Source organism: Octopus bimaculoides, chromosome 1, assembly GCF_001194135.2.
Source record: "Octopus bimaculoides isolate UCB-OBI-ISO-001 chromosome 1, ASM119413v2, whole genome shotgun sequence".
NCBI lineage: Eukaryota > Metazoa > Mollusca > Cephalopoda > Octopoda > Octopodidae > Octopus > Octopus bimaculoides.
The window spans coordinates 85,561,629-85,578,561 of NC_068981.1; the positions used below are offsets into that span (position 1 = coordinate 85,561,629).

The window sequence follows — 16,933 nt, forward strand, 5'->3', positions numbered from 1 at the left end:
GTGTGTGTGTATGTGCATGTTTGTGTAATCAAACGTATTATTAACCATCATTTGATTACCTTTCACTTAATGCAGTTTGTTTCACTAAGTCCGCCATCTTACATTTATAAAGTTCGAACAATCGTCAAAGAAAATGGGTTTTAACAAAACTATGGCTAACAGAATACTTTCTTGTTTTGTTTTTTTGGAGGGTGTTTATTTTAAACATTGGGTTGATAATTGGTGGGAAAAGCAGTACGAAACATTTAAGGTTACTCAGAAACTCCTTTACATTCACAATTACGATAGAGCATGATGGAACATGCATTTCAAAATGAACACATTTACACCAACTATCTTTCTGTCTGTCTCTCTCTTTCTCTCCCTCTCAGTTAAATGAAATAAAAGTGTGTGTGTGTGTATGCATGTGGGTATAGTATGTTAATTCTCTCTCTTTCTTTCTTTCTTTCTCTCTATCCAGTTAAATCGAATGGATAATTAGTTCTCTGCACACATGCACGTGCGTGTCTGTGAATACTGGCTTAATTCTTTTTTTGAAACAGGCTCAAGGCTATAAATAATATAACATAAATATCGGGTTGAAAAACCCTTTTTGGATAGAAAAAGTTGAAGATAACCTCATAAGCTTTCATTTATAGCTTTATGCTGCAGGATTTACTGTTCCAAAACAGAATTATCTCGCGTTCTCTTGAAAGTTTATAAAATTCTTATGGTTGAAAACATGGCTATTAATCAGAAGGTATGCAAGTTTATGTGGAGGCGCAACGGCCCAGTGGTTAGGGCAGCAGACTCGCGGTTTCGATTCCCAGACTGGGCGTTGTGAGTGTTTATTGAGTGAAAACACCTAAAGCTCCACGAGGCTCCGGCAGGGGATGGTGGTGAACCCTGCTGTACTCTTTCACCACAACTTTCTCTCACTATTGCTTCCTGTTTCTGTTGTGCCTGTAATTCAAAGGGTCAGCCTTGTCACTCTGTGTCATGCTGAATATCCCCGAGAACTACGTTAAGGGTACACATGTACACAAGCAGGCTGTTCCGTTGATCGGATCAACTGGAACCCTCGTCGTCGTAAGCGACGGGGTGCCAACAACATGCAAGTTTATGTGATGCTGGAGTAGAGAGCTTTGAAACCAAACACAGGAAATTGTATGGAGGGAGGAGGAGACATCATCAACCCTACGCAGCTGTTGTTCAGGGTCACTTTCTGTGCCCTCAGTGCTACAGGAGCTGCTTCTCTCATATCAGTTTTATTCAACCATGTCTGTTCCCATGAGAAACAATTTGCTGGAGGCAGAGAAGGATGAATGTCCTGGATCAACGCTGTCGTCACTTTTGATGGGCCATCATAAGCAAGCAAGTAAGCAAATGTGATAGAGAGGGAGTGAGAGTGAGAGAAAGATGTAATCAATTGAACCAAACACCTTTATTTACTGTTAGTTATTTCATTGACTATTAGTGAGAAGCTAATCATCATCATCATCATCGTTTAACGTCCGCTTTCCATGCTAGCATGGGTTGGACGACTTGACTGAGGACTGGTGAAACCGGATGGCAACACCAGGCTCCAATCTAAATTTGGCAGAGTTTCTACAGCTGGATGCCCTTCCTAACGCCAACCACATTATACCCAGCAAAAGCCAGTTGTTGAGTGAGTAATACAGGCTGTTGCAAATTATTTCTTGGTTTTGTTATTGTTTAGCTTTAAGTCAACTCTGACTAAAGAAATCTATGGTTAATGACGTTTCAACCATAACCACCCTTTTGTTTTCTATATCAGAAACTCCTTTAGTCAATATGTTCCCTTTTATATGATTGTAGAGTACAATTTGATGGTAATTTGGCTGCTATTTCTAACAAGTCAATTGACCATGTAGAGACTTCCACATTGGTTCTGCATTGTCTACCAAAGGTGTTTTACCAATAACTAATTTCTGCTCAAGTTGGCTTCCATTCTCTCTATTGTTGGAAAGAATTATGTAAGATGTGTTTGCTATCAAGTCTGCAATTCAATACCACTGCTCCAGGTCCCATACAGCTTGTAAGACTGACATCTATGTCCTTGACCAAGTAAGCAATCCGCTAAGCTTGTTAAACATTGTATGTTAGCAGAAACTGATATACCACCAGCAAACCATCTTGCCTGGTATTATCTCAAGCAAGCTTTGTTGAAGAAAACCACAGAAGAAATAATGAACTGATGATGTGAAAAAAAATAGATGGGCAACCAACCTGTATGTCACCTACTGAGAATTGCTCCAAGTGCAATCACACTGATGACCAGTCAAGGAAGTCACAATACATTGCTTCTCAATCTCATGGTACAATGAAGACATGGTTTTAGTAGAGCTTATCAAAAACCTGCCTGAGATTCTTGTGCTTTAGGTCAGCACAAAGAGCATCTCTTTGATGCATTAATGCAAGCTTTCATTTACAGACAACTTTGTAGTTTTATCAATTAGGTACTCTTTCAAATTCCAAATTTACTAAGAGAGTGAAGTTTTTTACCTTTCCTGAAGGTGTAGATGTATTATACATACCTGATCTTAGACATATTTTTTATGGGCCCAGTATAATTCTTCTCAACACGATTTTACCTGTACTTTTTCAAAGCACTTGATTTGTGTAGTTATTGTTTAGCTCCATAGTCTGATCAAAGCTGTTCTAACCTTGACCGTTCCATCATTGTTTTCAGTTGTAGTGTATCCAGAAACTATATGGTCCAATCTTTTCCTTCTTTTCATGTGTGGGATCTTAAGAAAAGGTGAATGAATGTTTGACTACTATCTTAAGTAGGTTGAGCAACTATATGTATTCCATTATTGCAATGGATATTGTGCTGGTGTTTCGCATATCTAGGCAATATTACCATAGCAATATTTCCTATACAATTATAGCTAACTTTTAGAATGCTGATGATGAGGTGAAATCTTAGCTTTGAAAGAATGAATTAGTTTCTCTCTCTCACCTACAATATGATGATCGTCATCATTGGGAATTTGATCATATCCAAAGGATAAGTTACAGTCAGTTAAGATAAAGTATTTCAAATAGAAAGTAATAGTGATGTTTCAAACAAGGGGTGTGGTTCTCAATGAGCTAACAGTATTGGTGATGCAAAATTCATATAAGATTCACAGATTCTGATAATCTCCTTGATTTTTGAGTGTTTCTGCTCAGTAATTTTCTGTCACTCTGTATGTATTTAAATCATGTTTGTCAAGTTTTATGTGTGCATTTGTTATCTCCCTGCATTCAGAGCACTCAAGTTAATAGAGCCTCTACAGTCACTCAACAAGCTAGAAATAGCAGCCAAATCTTCAACTCACATATTACCATCTTAATAAAAGACTCATCAGATAATGTTGTCCTTAATGTGCAAAAGAGATGGTCATGACTAGGGTGCCTTTGATCCATGGGTATACTCACTCAGTAGGTGACTTGAGACAAAACAATAACTGCAAAGTTGAACAGTTTGGTCTTTACCAAGTTTCACATGGTAGTATACATTCAATCTATTCATCACAAACCTACCTTGTTTTAACTTAGTTGTTGTAGTCCTTATGACCCTTTATTACTTAGTTTATCTGGCATATGTCTCTTATCTTTGAGACAGTTAAAGCTAACAATCTCTCACAAATTTATACCAGTTCTGATATCACTTCTAACTGTATTTGATATTTTCATTTCTGCTTTTAAATAAAATGCAATTCTTAACAAATTTTAACAAACTGTAGTGACAAATATATATTCTTTCTGTAAACATTGCTGTTTAAGGGGAAAATATTATTTTCTACAGCATGGAAGGCACATATTAGTCATTCAAAATCAAAAACACACAAACACTGTTATTTTCAATTTGTGTCAGTGACTAGGTTGCAGTTGATGCAACAAAAGTTTGGACACCAAATAATAAATATTTAATTGAATTTAACAGATTTAAATCATTTGCCAGGCAAATACAGCTCCAAAATTATTCTTGTTTGTTCATCATAATCATCCTTTAACATCCGTGTGTTGGGTGCTTTTAACTTGGTACCAACACAAGCACTTTTACATGGTGCTGGCATGAGTGGTTTATACATGGCACCAGCACAGGACTCTTGCAGGCCAATCCTCTTCAACAGGGGATACGGAAATTAACATTTCTGCTGGGGAGGACAGGTCTTTTAAGAAATAAAGAATGACAGGCATTATTTGCAATAATGAAATTTAATGTACAAGGTATTTTCATATGCATAAGTACAGTACAAAATGTCAACCTATTGAACTCCATCTAGAAAAGAAACAAGTTACCAACTCATGCTGTCAGGGGTAATCTAAACTAGTACTAAACTAGTTATCGGTATAAATAGTCAGCCTGGAGATTAGCAGCTATTTCAGGTTCCCATCTGTCACCATTTGAAAGTAACTTTTCTTTATTATAAAGTAATTCTTCTCGAGTTTCAGTGGAATACTCAAAATTGGGACCCTGAGAAAAAGAAAAAGGAATAGAAAATCATAAGGAAGTCTATCCAGAGCATTTTTGAAATTTTTACAAATGCATGACTACAAAAATAATTTAAACAAATCATCTACACTTTTATATCAAGATATAAATTCAAAGTAAAAAAGAGTCAACTTGAAAAAATTTTCAAGGTAATGAATGGTATAAGAAAATTATAGAAATTGATGATTAATATATTTGTCAGAAATGGATATCAGATATACTTCACACTGAAATTTAAATTATGGTAAATACCAATGCAGTCTTGTAAAATCAATGTTTATAATGAAAGATTTCATGAAGTAAAATTAGATTCCAAAATTAACTACAATTTTTCATTTAGCATATTTGGTAGAGACATGGCTGAATAGTTAAGATGTTCCCTCTGCAACCACAAGGTTTTAAGTTCATTCCTACAGCACAGCATCTTGGGCTGGTGCCTTCTACTACATTATCCAATATTTAGTGAGCAAATCTGGTAAACAAAAATTGTACAAACTTCAGTGTGTGTGTGTGTGTGTGTGTGTGTGTGTGCGCATGTGTGTATGAATGATTACATTCTGAAATTGCATAATAAAATTGTTGTCTTTTGTCATTTCCCAGTCAACAAACCATCTGGTGGCTCTGCACTTTAGAACACAAGTGGAATGGAAATTTTTTTACATAAAAATACAGCTTAGTATTAGAGGTAGGGAGGGCATTCAGCTGTAAAACAATGTCTCAACAATATGCATTCATCTAACCTTTGAACTTGAAACAAAGTCCATCAGAGAAATGGAACCAAGTCAATTATAGTGAAATTGTTACTACACTGAATACATGATTGTTTTAATTGCCTATTAAGAAGAGGAAGGGTGGCATCCATAACCCTTTTTAAGGGCTCCAAGACAGATGGGAGGAAATTCTTCCCATAGATTTGACCTAAATCCTAGCAATAAAGTGGACCCTGCTAAATGCACCCAAGGACCAGATTATGGGGCAAACTACCAAAGAACAGGAATAGTCCCTTTGATGAGCTTCCTTTCAGTTTCAGTTTATCCAATTTCATAGACAATGTTTTAGTTAACCCAAGGCTATGTTAAAAAACATTTGTTCAAGGCACTGTTCAGTTGGAATTGAACCCAAAACCATGTGTTTCCAAAACGAACTTCTTAACTACACAACCCTACTTGTGACCATGTTAATATCTGTTGAGGTTACATCCTGGTTGTGATTTCTAATGTTTCTTCAGTAAAAGTTTTAATTCGTTCATTTCTTTTACATCCACTTTTCCATGCTAGCATGGATTAGATGGATATATTGTTGAGGCATTGTTCTACAGGTGGGTGTCCTTCTTATCACCTAACCCTTACTTGTTTTTTCAAGTTAGGAGCCACTTATTTCACTTCTTTGAAAGCACAAAACCAAGATGTGATTTGTTGACAGAGGAAATAACAACAATCTCTCTGCTTGTAGCTCAACAATTTTCAAAGAAACACAAATGTAAACAAATGCAGACACACAAGTACACACACACACACACATGCACATATACATAGGGCTTTGTGCAGTTTCTGTTTGCCAGATTTACACACAAGGCAATGGTTGGTTGAGGACCAAAAATGCCACACAGTGAGGCCTAACCTGAGACCATATGGTTGTGAAGCAAACTTCTTAACCAGACAGCTATGCCCGCACCTATTAACCTAAACAATATATGCGATAAGCACCAATTTGAGAGGAACAGAATAGAATGTTATACATTAAAATGATTTTTAAGGTAATGGAAACAAAATATATTTTATGAAAATTCACTTTCATTCTTCATCAAGATCTTACATGGAAAAATGGATATGAAATGGTGATGACAATACACATCCTTCACAAAGGCATTAGAGACACACATATATGGAATCAAAACAGTATTGTAGAGTCAGTTTGCATGAAAATTTAAAGACTACCATAGCTATAATTTGTATTTATTATTCATAAAATGAAAAGTAAACTTTTACCTCAACGATTGCATCAACAGGACAAGCTTCCTGACAGAATCCACAATAAATACATTTTGTCATATCAATATCATATCTGGTAGTTCTACGACTGCCATCAGCACGTGGTTCAGCTTCAATGGTAATAGCCTGTAGATATATATATATATATACATAATATATATGTACACATGCACACACACACATATATATCAAAGAAACAGAGAAAACAATTACGCTCTGCAGAAGTAAATATTTTATCTTCAACCTAACATCATAAAACAACTGATTTATACCAAATTTTTCTATACTAGTTTGACTGGAGTGATTGCTGAGAATTTAGATATTGACACATTTTAGGAACAAATGATTTTACAACTATATCTCTTTCATAACTATGAAAACAGCAGCTGGGTAGATTAACATTCATCTAACAGTGAATTTTTTTACAAGCACAAAGCAAGGTTTGAGCATATAACCATACACTTATTGTTCCAGTACCTTAATTATACCATACACTAAATTTCAAGTATTTTGGGTTTTTTTTAAAGTTTTTTACTCTATTTTTCAATGCTAGCATGAATAAGATATACCTTGCAAACTTATAACTTTTGCATTTTCTTAGATCAACTGAATTTACGGTTAATGCTAATACAATGGCAAACAGACTGAAGCAACTAGTTACCTGCTTTGCCCAGGTTCACAGATAGTGAAAAATTGTAGCATGGCTATTGTAAACCAACAAATTTAACAGTTCTTTTTTGGAACAGTGAATCTCAAAGCACAGAAAAAGTTGAAGGCTGCCTGTGGGACATTACAGGCCTGTGGAGACATGACAACTTTTGACTATTTCTCACCAAATGCAATTTAGAGTTTTATGTGCATCAAGATTCACTGTTCCAAAAAATAATTATTTCATGTTTTCTCAAAAGATTATAAATTCTAATGACATAAATAAAATTTAACAGTGCTATATGTTGTTTATGCATGCCTGTCCATGACCACAGTTAAACCTATGAATTTCCCTGAAACAGTTAATCAACTATCCCACTTCTTTCTCTTCACTGCTTTAGACATGAGTTTATAGAACTCTAAGTTGTCTCTAAGAGAGAAACTAAACAAATATTAAATTCTTAACAAAAGTTACTGCCAAAAAATATACAAATTAAAAAGCACAAACATTCTACCATTGGACCAAAACAACCCCTTGAATTTCTCAATCCATTTCTCAACTAGCAAGAACTGTATGTTGTTTACATTATTAAAATTTAGAAACTTAGAGAGAACATGAAATAATTTGCTTTTAACCCATTCAGTGTGGAATGAAGATATATCTACTCAACATTTCACTACCGTTAACTGCAAAGAGTGATTTTACTCCATAACTGTGAAAAAAACCCTCTCCGTCTGCTGCAAGAAGAGGAGACACCCTCCTGTGACACTTTTTAAAGACAAATTTTCAAATTTTCTTTATTTCTTTTTTCACATATTTCATCAAATATATCTTTACAGAGAGAGAATCAAATACTTTTAGTGGTGGATATGAAAACCATACCTGCAAGAGATACTCAAAAAGTATCTACAAAAGCAGAAAATATCAATTTTACCATTTGGCGGACAATTAATATCATTATGGGAATGAGCAGAAATTTAATTACATAATCAAACGGTTAATAAATAGTAGCGTTAAAAACACTACAATTTATAACCTTATCAACTGTTAAAAATAAATTATTTCAAATTCTCTCAAAGTTTCCAAATTCTTATGACATAAAATGGTTGGCATTAGGAAGGGCATCCAGCTGTAGAAACCATGCCAAATCAGACTGGAATTTGGTGCAGTTGACCAGCTTTGGTCAAACCGTCCAACCCAACAACAGACATTAAATGATGATGATCATGATAATGATGAACAACATACAATACTTGCTGGTAAAAACAGTTTTTAAAGTGAATAGAGAAATTTGACGGGTAGCTGTAGTTCCAGTGGTAGAACATCTGTCATGGTTACAGAAGATATATGTTCAAGTCCCATAGGCAGCCTTCAATTTTTTCTATCCAAATGGATTTTTGACCCAATGTTTACACGCTATTATTTATAGCTTTATCTACTTTGAGTTGGACCATTAAAAACGAATTATAAATTAACCTTTTTGTTACCAACCCGGCTGAAACCGGCTCTGGCTCTGAGTACAAATGTCTTGTTTTCATAAGTTTTGAATTAAAATCTTCCACTAAACCTTAGTCACAATTTATGTTCCTAACACTAACTGAATGATAACTAAGTTATTTTACTGAATTCTTTGTTATATTTGAAGTAACTGAAAGAAACAGAGAGCATCTCAAAATAAATACAGTAACAAAAGGGTTAAACTACTATAATTCTGAACAGTTAAAATACGATATCATCATAAATAATCTAGATAAATCATGCAATTTCTGATCTGTTACCTGAGCTGGGCAAATAGCTTCACAAAGCTTGCAAGCAATGCATCTTTCTTCTCCAGATGGATACCTGCGTAAAGCATGCTCCCCACGAAATCGTGGACTGAGTGGGCCTTTCTCGAAAGGGTAGTTGATTGTGGCAGGCTCTTTGAAAAGATGACCAAAGACAAGTGCAAGACCTAGAAATGAAAGAGAAAAAAAGAAATAACCAGGAATACCTTGAAATATTTTTGCAACATACTTTCACACATGTCATTCTACTATAGACCCAAGCCAACCATAGCCTTGTGCATGAACTTAGTAGATGGAAACTGAAAGAAGCTTGCTGTGTGTGTGTGTGGGGGGTGTCTGTTCCTGCATAAAACATGTCCAGGCTGTTTACTGTTCAATAGATTAGGAGTTTATTACCTTGCTTGGTAACAAGGGGTGATTAGTGACAGGAGGGAATCTGGCCATAAAAAAAAACACTGTCTCAATGTACTTTCATCTGACCCATGCAAGCAGGGAAAAGCAGACATAAAAATAATGATGATGACACATACACACACACATATATATATATATATATATACACACACACACACATGCACATACAACATAGAGCAAAATCACTACCATAAAAGATAAACTCTAAATAATCTTACCACCGATCATTTCTCCCCAGAAGGTTGTTCTTGCGGCTCGATCTGTGATATCAGCCCACTTCATGCTAGGCTCAGGAGGACTTACATCCTCTGAAAAGAGATCATGTGCATCACGATTAGAGATTATTACCAATATTAAGAAAGGCAACAAGCAGTAGACATTGTACAAAACAAAACAAATAATTATCATTCAAAATAGAAAAGTGTTCAATAAAATGATAAAGTATAAAACATAATAAATTCATATTACACAGGAGATGACAAAGGATTGAGATATCTGGTGCCTTGCTGTACTCAAGACCAGTCCACCACAGCAAAATTGATACTGGAGCTGGGGTTACACAAAAAGCATCCAGTGCACTTTGTAAAATGGTTGACATTAGGAAAGGCATCAAGTCATAGAAATCATGCTAGAACAGACAATGGAGCCTGGTGTGGTCCCTGGCCTTACCAGCTCCTGTAAAACCATCCAACCCAAAACCAGCATGTAAAACAGACGTTAAATGATAATGATGATGCTGATGATGTGATGGACAAAGTTTGACAATATCTTTATATATGATTTATAATGGAGGTTTTTCAATGCAATATTGTAGTTTAATAGAAGGAAAACAAAAATCCATTGCTTGATTTAGCACCACCACCAATAACAACCCCTCTAGACTGCCTTTCACAAAGCCCATTATGCTGTAAACATTCAGATCAGATCTTCCAACTGAGGAAACTCAATATTTTAATAAGATGCTTCCTACTGCAGCAGCCCAGGAGTCGTAGTTTCTTCTTCTCCATCCCTACTTTCCAAAGTCATGAGCACTGTCAAAAAGAATCATGAGCCAAAGAATCATCAACATTATTTTTATGTCCACGGTATTTCACCCATCACTGCATTCTGAGTTCAAATTCTGCCGAGGTCGACTTTGCTTTTCATCCTTTCGGGGTTGATAAATAAGTACCAGTTGAAAACCCTGAGGTCAATGTAATTGGCTTATCTCCTCCCTCAAAATTGCTGCCCTTGTGGCAAAATTTGAAACCATTATTTCTTATGTCTAATTTTCCATACTGGCATTGAGTTGGATGGGTTTCATGCAACAGCATTTTATAGCCCTCTTGTCACCAAACATTTTAGTGACCTCTTATGACATGGTATACTCACCCCAATACAAGCCATAAAATACATAGAACTCCTTATATTTGACTGCTATCAAATTCAATAACCTAATTCCCCTACCCTAATTTTTTTCTTTTTCTTTTAAAAATGCCATGCAAACAGGCATAGGACAGACAAGGTTCAGAAAAAGAAAATTTTTGGTACTAAGGTTATGCTGGTACAGTACTTAATGATAAAAAAGACATAAGTTATTAAAAAACCAAAAAAATCACCAGTCTACAGTTCATGTAGCACTGAATAAATGGAAATACTTCTAAGATTAAGAACTGACTCAAATCATGACGACCCATGCAATACATGCTAGCATGGAAAGTAGATATCAAATGCTGGAGATGAGGTGCTGAATACTACCATTGACAGGGTAGTATTCAAGTTGATTCGAGTTATATCCCTTTATGTTAAATTCAACTGCCTTTTGCCACTTAGGAGACAATAAAATTAGTACTTGAAAAATATTGGTGTTGGTATATATAAATCAGTCAACTAAAATCCTTAAAGGTGATGCTCCAGCATGACTGTAGTCCAATGACTGAAACTAGTAACAAAATAAAAATGCAAAAAGATAGTTTAAAAAATCTTACATGGGCACAGGCAAAACTTTGTGGCTAATATTTCGATTCCACTGTGTGGCACCTTAAACATATGTCTTCTGTAACCTCTTCATTGTTATAATGATTAGCCACAGAGCACTTTCTGCCCTCAGATTGTGTCTACTTAAATCAGGATGCAAACTCTTTTTTGGGATCGATGAAGAGGCTACTTCACTATTGATAGCAGTTTAGACAGGATTTTGAACTCGGGAAACATGGAACTAGAATAGACATCATCATCATCATCATCGTTTAATGTCCAGCTTCCATGCTAGCATGGGTGGAACAGAACACAATTCTACCAATCCACTACCCTGGATTCAAGGAGACCAATTCCTTGTGAGTGGAATTTGGTAGAAAGAAACTGTGTGAAAGTCCATCACAAATAAATATATATGTAGAGAATTCACAAAAAAAACAAAAAGACGAAGACAGGTGGTGTAGACAACAAACAGATGTATTAGTTTAACTCCTTTGTTCATTCTTTCAGGACTGATAAAATAAAGTACAAATTGAACACTTGGGTTGATGTAATCAACTTAACGTCCTGAAAATTGCTGGTCTTGTGCTAAAATTGGAAAGAATTATGAAAGTAAGATCAAACAGTGATGAATAGATTTGTTACTGAATATTACAAGAAATACTGACAAGGTTAAAAGTTGCAGCCTCAGTTTAATCATTTTGATAAAAATACTGCCATGGAATATTTCCTTACTGAAAAAGTCTGTAGAGAAACAGAAAAACTATAAAAATTTATGAGAGAATCAAATAAAAATATCATAAACACCAGTTCCTGAGATAGATCCTACTCCTTATTTTAGAAATGATTTAAGAAGTCAATGGAATAGTTTTAACATATACACACACTGTATTCATCTAAAACCTTACTCTAAAGTATTAAGTTCTAACTACTGGTTATTAGCATTGCTATGCCTAAGCAAAATCATTATATATATATATATATGTCTATGTATGCATGCATTATTAAGTCAACAAATTTAAAATAAATTCTATACTTACTCCATAGTGATCTATTGGGAACAATTGATGTAGCACGAGTAGAATGACATAGTATTTGATGGGCTGTAAAGAAAATGCATAAAGTTAGTCTTAAAACAATATAAAGTTAACACAACTGATGGAGCTTTACATTTCACTTCTGAGTGAAAGGTATTCCAGCCAGTTGTAGCCTATCTTTTTAGGAGTCATTATCATCATCATTTAACATCCACTTTCCATGCTGGCATGGGCTGGGCGGTTTGACTGAGGACTGGTGAGCCAGAGGCTGAACCAGGCTCAATCTGATCTGGCAAAGTTTCTACAGCTGAATGCCCTTCCTAACGCCAACCACTTCGAGAGTGTAGTGGGTGCTTTTACGTGCCACCAGCACGAGGGCTAGTCAGGTGGTTCTGGCTCAAAAGGTGTTTTTTACATGCTACCTGCACAGGAGCCAGTCCAGCGGCACTGGCAATGACCATGCTCGAATGTTGTTTTTCACGTGCCACTGGCACATGTGCCAGTAGGACGACTCTGGCAACGATCACATTCAAATGGTGCTTTCATATGCCAGTGGCATGGGAGCCAATCTGTGGCCCTGGCAACGATCACGCTTGGATGTGCTTTTAACGTTCCACTGGCATGAGTGCCAATTAGGCGGTACTGTCATCAGCCACATCAGCAATTTTGATTTGTTTTCACTTGCCTCAATAGGTCTTCACAAGCAGTGGGCCAGGTTCACATCACATTTGGATGTCCTTTTAACATTCCACTGGCATGAGTGCTAATCAGGCAGTACTGTCAGCGATTTTAATATTGATTTCACTTGCCTCAATAGGTCTTCGCAAGCAAAGTTTATTGTCCAATGAACGAGGGGTAATCATAAGTGGGCTGGTTACACCCACTGGCATAGGCCATGGGCTCACTTGGCTTGTTGGGTCTTCTCAAGCACAGCAAAGGTCTCAGTCACTAGTCATTGCCTCGGTAAGGAGTATTTAGGATATTTTCTAAAGTGGCTTTTTAGTTATTTTTTAAGAAGATAGGAGGTAATTTTAATGAGATTTGGCTGTTGTTTCTTACAAGCCAATCAACCATGTAAAAGCTACCTTGTTGGCTCAAATATTTCAGTCTATCAAGTGTTAGAACTTTAGAACTTCTGTTTTGTCAATTATAACAAACCACCCATTAAAAGGAGTAATCTTGTTCTTGAATGATTCCAGGTCAGTACTTATCAAACAAACCTCATAACAAACAGGCAGCTATCCAAAAGACTGGGTACAATCTATGGCTAGATCTAGTTGAGATGACATTCTGACATGTCATGTATATCTATCAGTGTTTGATGGAGACTGACTTCAGTTCACAACACTTCAACAGAAAACGCAGTCACACGAGAGCCACAGAATCATGACTGTTCCCTCTATGCTACACCATCCATGTGCCCTTCCAACTGGGGAAAGTATGAAAGTGGCAGTATTTCACAATTGCAGACATGTGTGATACTACTACAGTAAAAGGCTTGCCATTTGTTTGTAGTTCCAAAAATGTTCACATCAAGCGGGATCAAAGTTATGACTTGCATGTGGTCTAGTTTGAAGTAAAGAAAACTTGCACAGCATCATAAACACTCTCAAGTTCCAAATTATCTGAAAATTCAGCAGCAAGTGACAGTTGCTGGATCCAGCTAATTTGGGATGAGATGAGATGGCAATGAGACTAGAAGCAGGAGTCACTGGACACACAGTAGAATTTGTCAAGGAACCGTTTGCAGAGCTCCACTCTGATAGTTCTATCAAGATTGCTTCCCTTAACCTTCTACTATACCAAGAACTCACAAAACAATGTTATTATTTAACTCCTAGTTGAAGGCGTATCAATGGTCATTGTGTACTCCTCTGACACAGTTCTCAGGGTCATTAAAGCATACAAACAACCACACCACAACAATGACTGGCTCTTGAAGTGAACAATCCATGGTGGAACAAATATATTGTTTATAAACTTAAATTGTTATTTCTTTGGATTGACCAACTGTGGTTGGCCTATGAGTGCTCTAGGTATATTTTGTGAACTGCTTTTTCTTCATTTTCAATCTTCTATATATGCGATGTGCTAATGTTTTTGAATGTGACGATTGATTGTTATTGATGCTCTCTGATGTTGCTTGTAAAAAAGTAAAAAGGTGTATTTCGAGTCAGGTTCCAGTGTGACTGACAAGCTTTGCGCTTAGATGGAAGGGAAGATGTTACTATATCATCTGTGTATGAGGATGTGATATGTATATTTTACGGAGGTATGGCACTGTCGTGGAGTAAGAGTTAGAAAAAAAGTAAAGGGACAGATACTTGTGGTACTCTGTTAACGAAGGTGGGGAGTGCCGAGAGTTTACGTTGTAAATCGACCTGCTAGAAATAGCAGCTACATCTTCAAATAACACTATATAACTTAAAGAAAGGAAGGACACATTGGATGAGTTTAAAATCTAAATTTGCTTCCTAAAACACAAATACATACACACCTGTAACCGTAAACAAATTATACCAATAAGATTTGAATACAAAGAATCAAATACATTTTAAATAAATAGAACTACGTTTATTATTATGCTCCAGTTTATGCAAAATAAAGAGGAAAAGAAACAAGACTTATTTTAATCGAGTATTCTGCTATGCTTACGACTTGCATTGGACAATATCAGACTGCGGAGTCTACTCAGTTCACACAACACCCAAGTACATCGGAATATTGTGAATAATAAAGTTGAATTATGGATTATATAAAACGAAATGAACCACAAATTCAACACATATGACTAGAATTGTACAGTCATTGAAAAACATTGCTAGAAGTTGTCTGTGTCAGCTGAGTGAGCTAGAAGAAAACAAATCAGATTTTTAAGACTGCACTGAGAGCACTGAAGGACGAAGCTTCCAAGGTTGTGGAAGAAAAACACTGAATGCTGTATTGACTCAGTGGATTTTGTAGAAATCTATTTTGTAATTAAACAACATAAGCTGCATTTGCTTATCAATTACAAATTTAAAAAAAAAAATTAAAATCATAGACTTTTACCTGAACGTCCCGCCGAATATATCTTTAAATAATTCGTCATATCTGCTACAAAATACGTCCCCAAAATGCTGATCAAGGGGAGTTAACTACAAATTAGAGTTTCGTTTCGGAATTACTATAAAATATGGAATACCTGAAGGAACATAATTATTATGTGGTGATACTTTATTGATGTGTGAGGGTGAAACAGTGGAAACGAACTTTTTTTTTTATAAATAATCTACTAGAACATGACAAATACATCTCTGATTAGTTAAGAATTTTAAATACTAATAGAATTTTAAATCAAGAATTTTAAATACTAATAGAAAAGTTCGACACAATTTCTATGTAATTTACAATTTTCAAGCCAAAACATTGATTACAGTGCGTCTACATTCCTTCTAAATCTTGATAAAACATATTATCAGATATATCATATTCTTTCCTCTGAAGTCATATTAATTACTAGGTAAAATGAAAACGTGAACACCGGTTTCTCGTGTTTATATTATACGACGTCCATCCCACGTGTTTGGTCGTCAAAATGGATGGCCATTCTTTATTCCGACTCCTCGGAGTTGGTGCGAAATTTGACTTAAAGCGCTTTAAGTCTGATGCTCAGAAGCTTAAGGTAATTATTAAGATGTTCATTTTTATATTATCGGTTTTATGTACTTATAGATAATAGATAATCACCCTATTGAGATGAAAAGATAACGTGTCACAACTTCCTCTTAATTTTGGAACTTATTCTTATAATTTTTGCAAGTTGCTTATAAATTGTTTTTGATTATCTACTTCTTTTCACAATTTCAAACACAACGACTGATATATTCTTGTTTATTATAATTATTAGTAGTAGTAGTATATAGAACATGTGTGTGTTTATATCAAATATGCATGGGGTATGCATCTTTGCATCGATCACAAAACATGGTAATTAATAATGTAAATCAATAATTATTTGTCTTTCTTCAACCAAAACTTTTGTTCCACATACTGTTGCCTTTCTCTGTCGATTTATCACTGCTTCAACAGCGTTTGCTCTCTTGAACTAACTTGTTTCATGCTAACTTTTACCCAGGCCTGTTCAACAAGCTCGTCTTTCTTCATGTTACCTCTGTTGTGTCTTGCCACCAGATCCCATGCTAGCTACGATAACCAATCATTCTTCCATTAAGTGGTCAACCCAACTTCTCTTCGGTCTTTTTTTTTTATTATTTCTTTGCACACATTGACTTACATTTGGTCAAGCTGAGCATAAACTGTATTAATCTTAGCAATCTTGGAAAGCTTCCAGATTAAGCCATAAAATTATTTTACATTCTAAGTTAGTCCATATAATTTTACTTGGCTGTGTGGTAAGTAGCTTGCTTACCAACCACATGGTTCCGGGTTCAGTCCCACTGCGTGGCACCTTTGGCAAGTGTCTTCTACTATAGCCTCGGGCCGACCAAAGCCTTGTGAGTGGATTTGGTAGACGGAAACTGAAAGAAGCCCGTCGTATATATGTATGTGTGTCTGTGTTTGTCCCCCCCACCATCGCTTGACAACCGATGCTGGTGTGTTTACGTCCCCGTAAC

General features: G+C 35.8%; 2 protein-coding genes across 2 annotated transcripts in view; one reads left to right on the forward strand and one right to left on the reverse strand.

The window, feature by feature from the left end:
* Positions 1 to 4,190: 4,190 nt before the first annotated feature.
* Positions 4,191 to 15,479, reverse strand: LOC106868568 (NADH-ubiquinone oxidoreductase subunit 8). The gene is made up of 6 exons (XM_014913890.2): positions 15,369 to 15,479; positions 12,321 to 12,383; positions 9,543 to 9,632; positions 8,905 to 9,077; positions 6,475 to 6,603; positions 4,191 to 4,468 (listed from the first exon to the last, which is right to left on the reverse strand). Exons 1-6 carry the CDS (start codon positions 15,406 to 15,408, stop codon positions 4,337 to 4,339), a joined length of 627 nt encoding a protein of 208 aa, XP_014769376.1. The 5' UTR covers positions 15,409 to 15,479; the 3' UTR covers positions 4,191 to 4,336.
* Positions 15,480 to 15,512: 33 nt separating this feature from the next.
* LOC106868567 (probable ATP-dependent RNA helicase DDX52) overlaps positions 15,513 to 16,933 on the forward strand; it is a 20,839-nt gene continuing 19,418 nt past the window's right edge. The window contains exon 1 of the mRNA XM_014913888.2: positions 15,513 to 15,981. Within this exon, the coding sequence (XP_014769374.1) occupies positions 15,895 to 15,981 (87 nt within the window). The 5' untranslated portion in view covers positions 15,513 to 15,894. The remainder of the gene's footprint in view (positions 15,982 to 16,933) is intronic.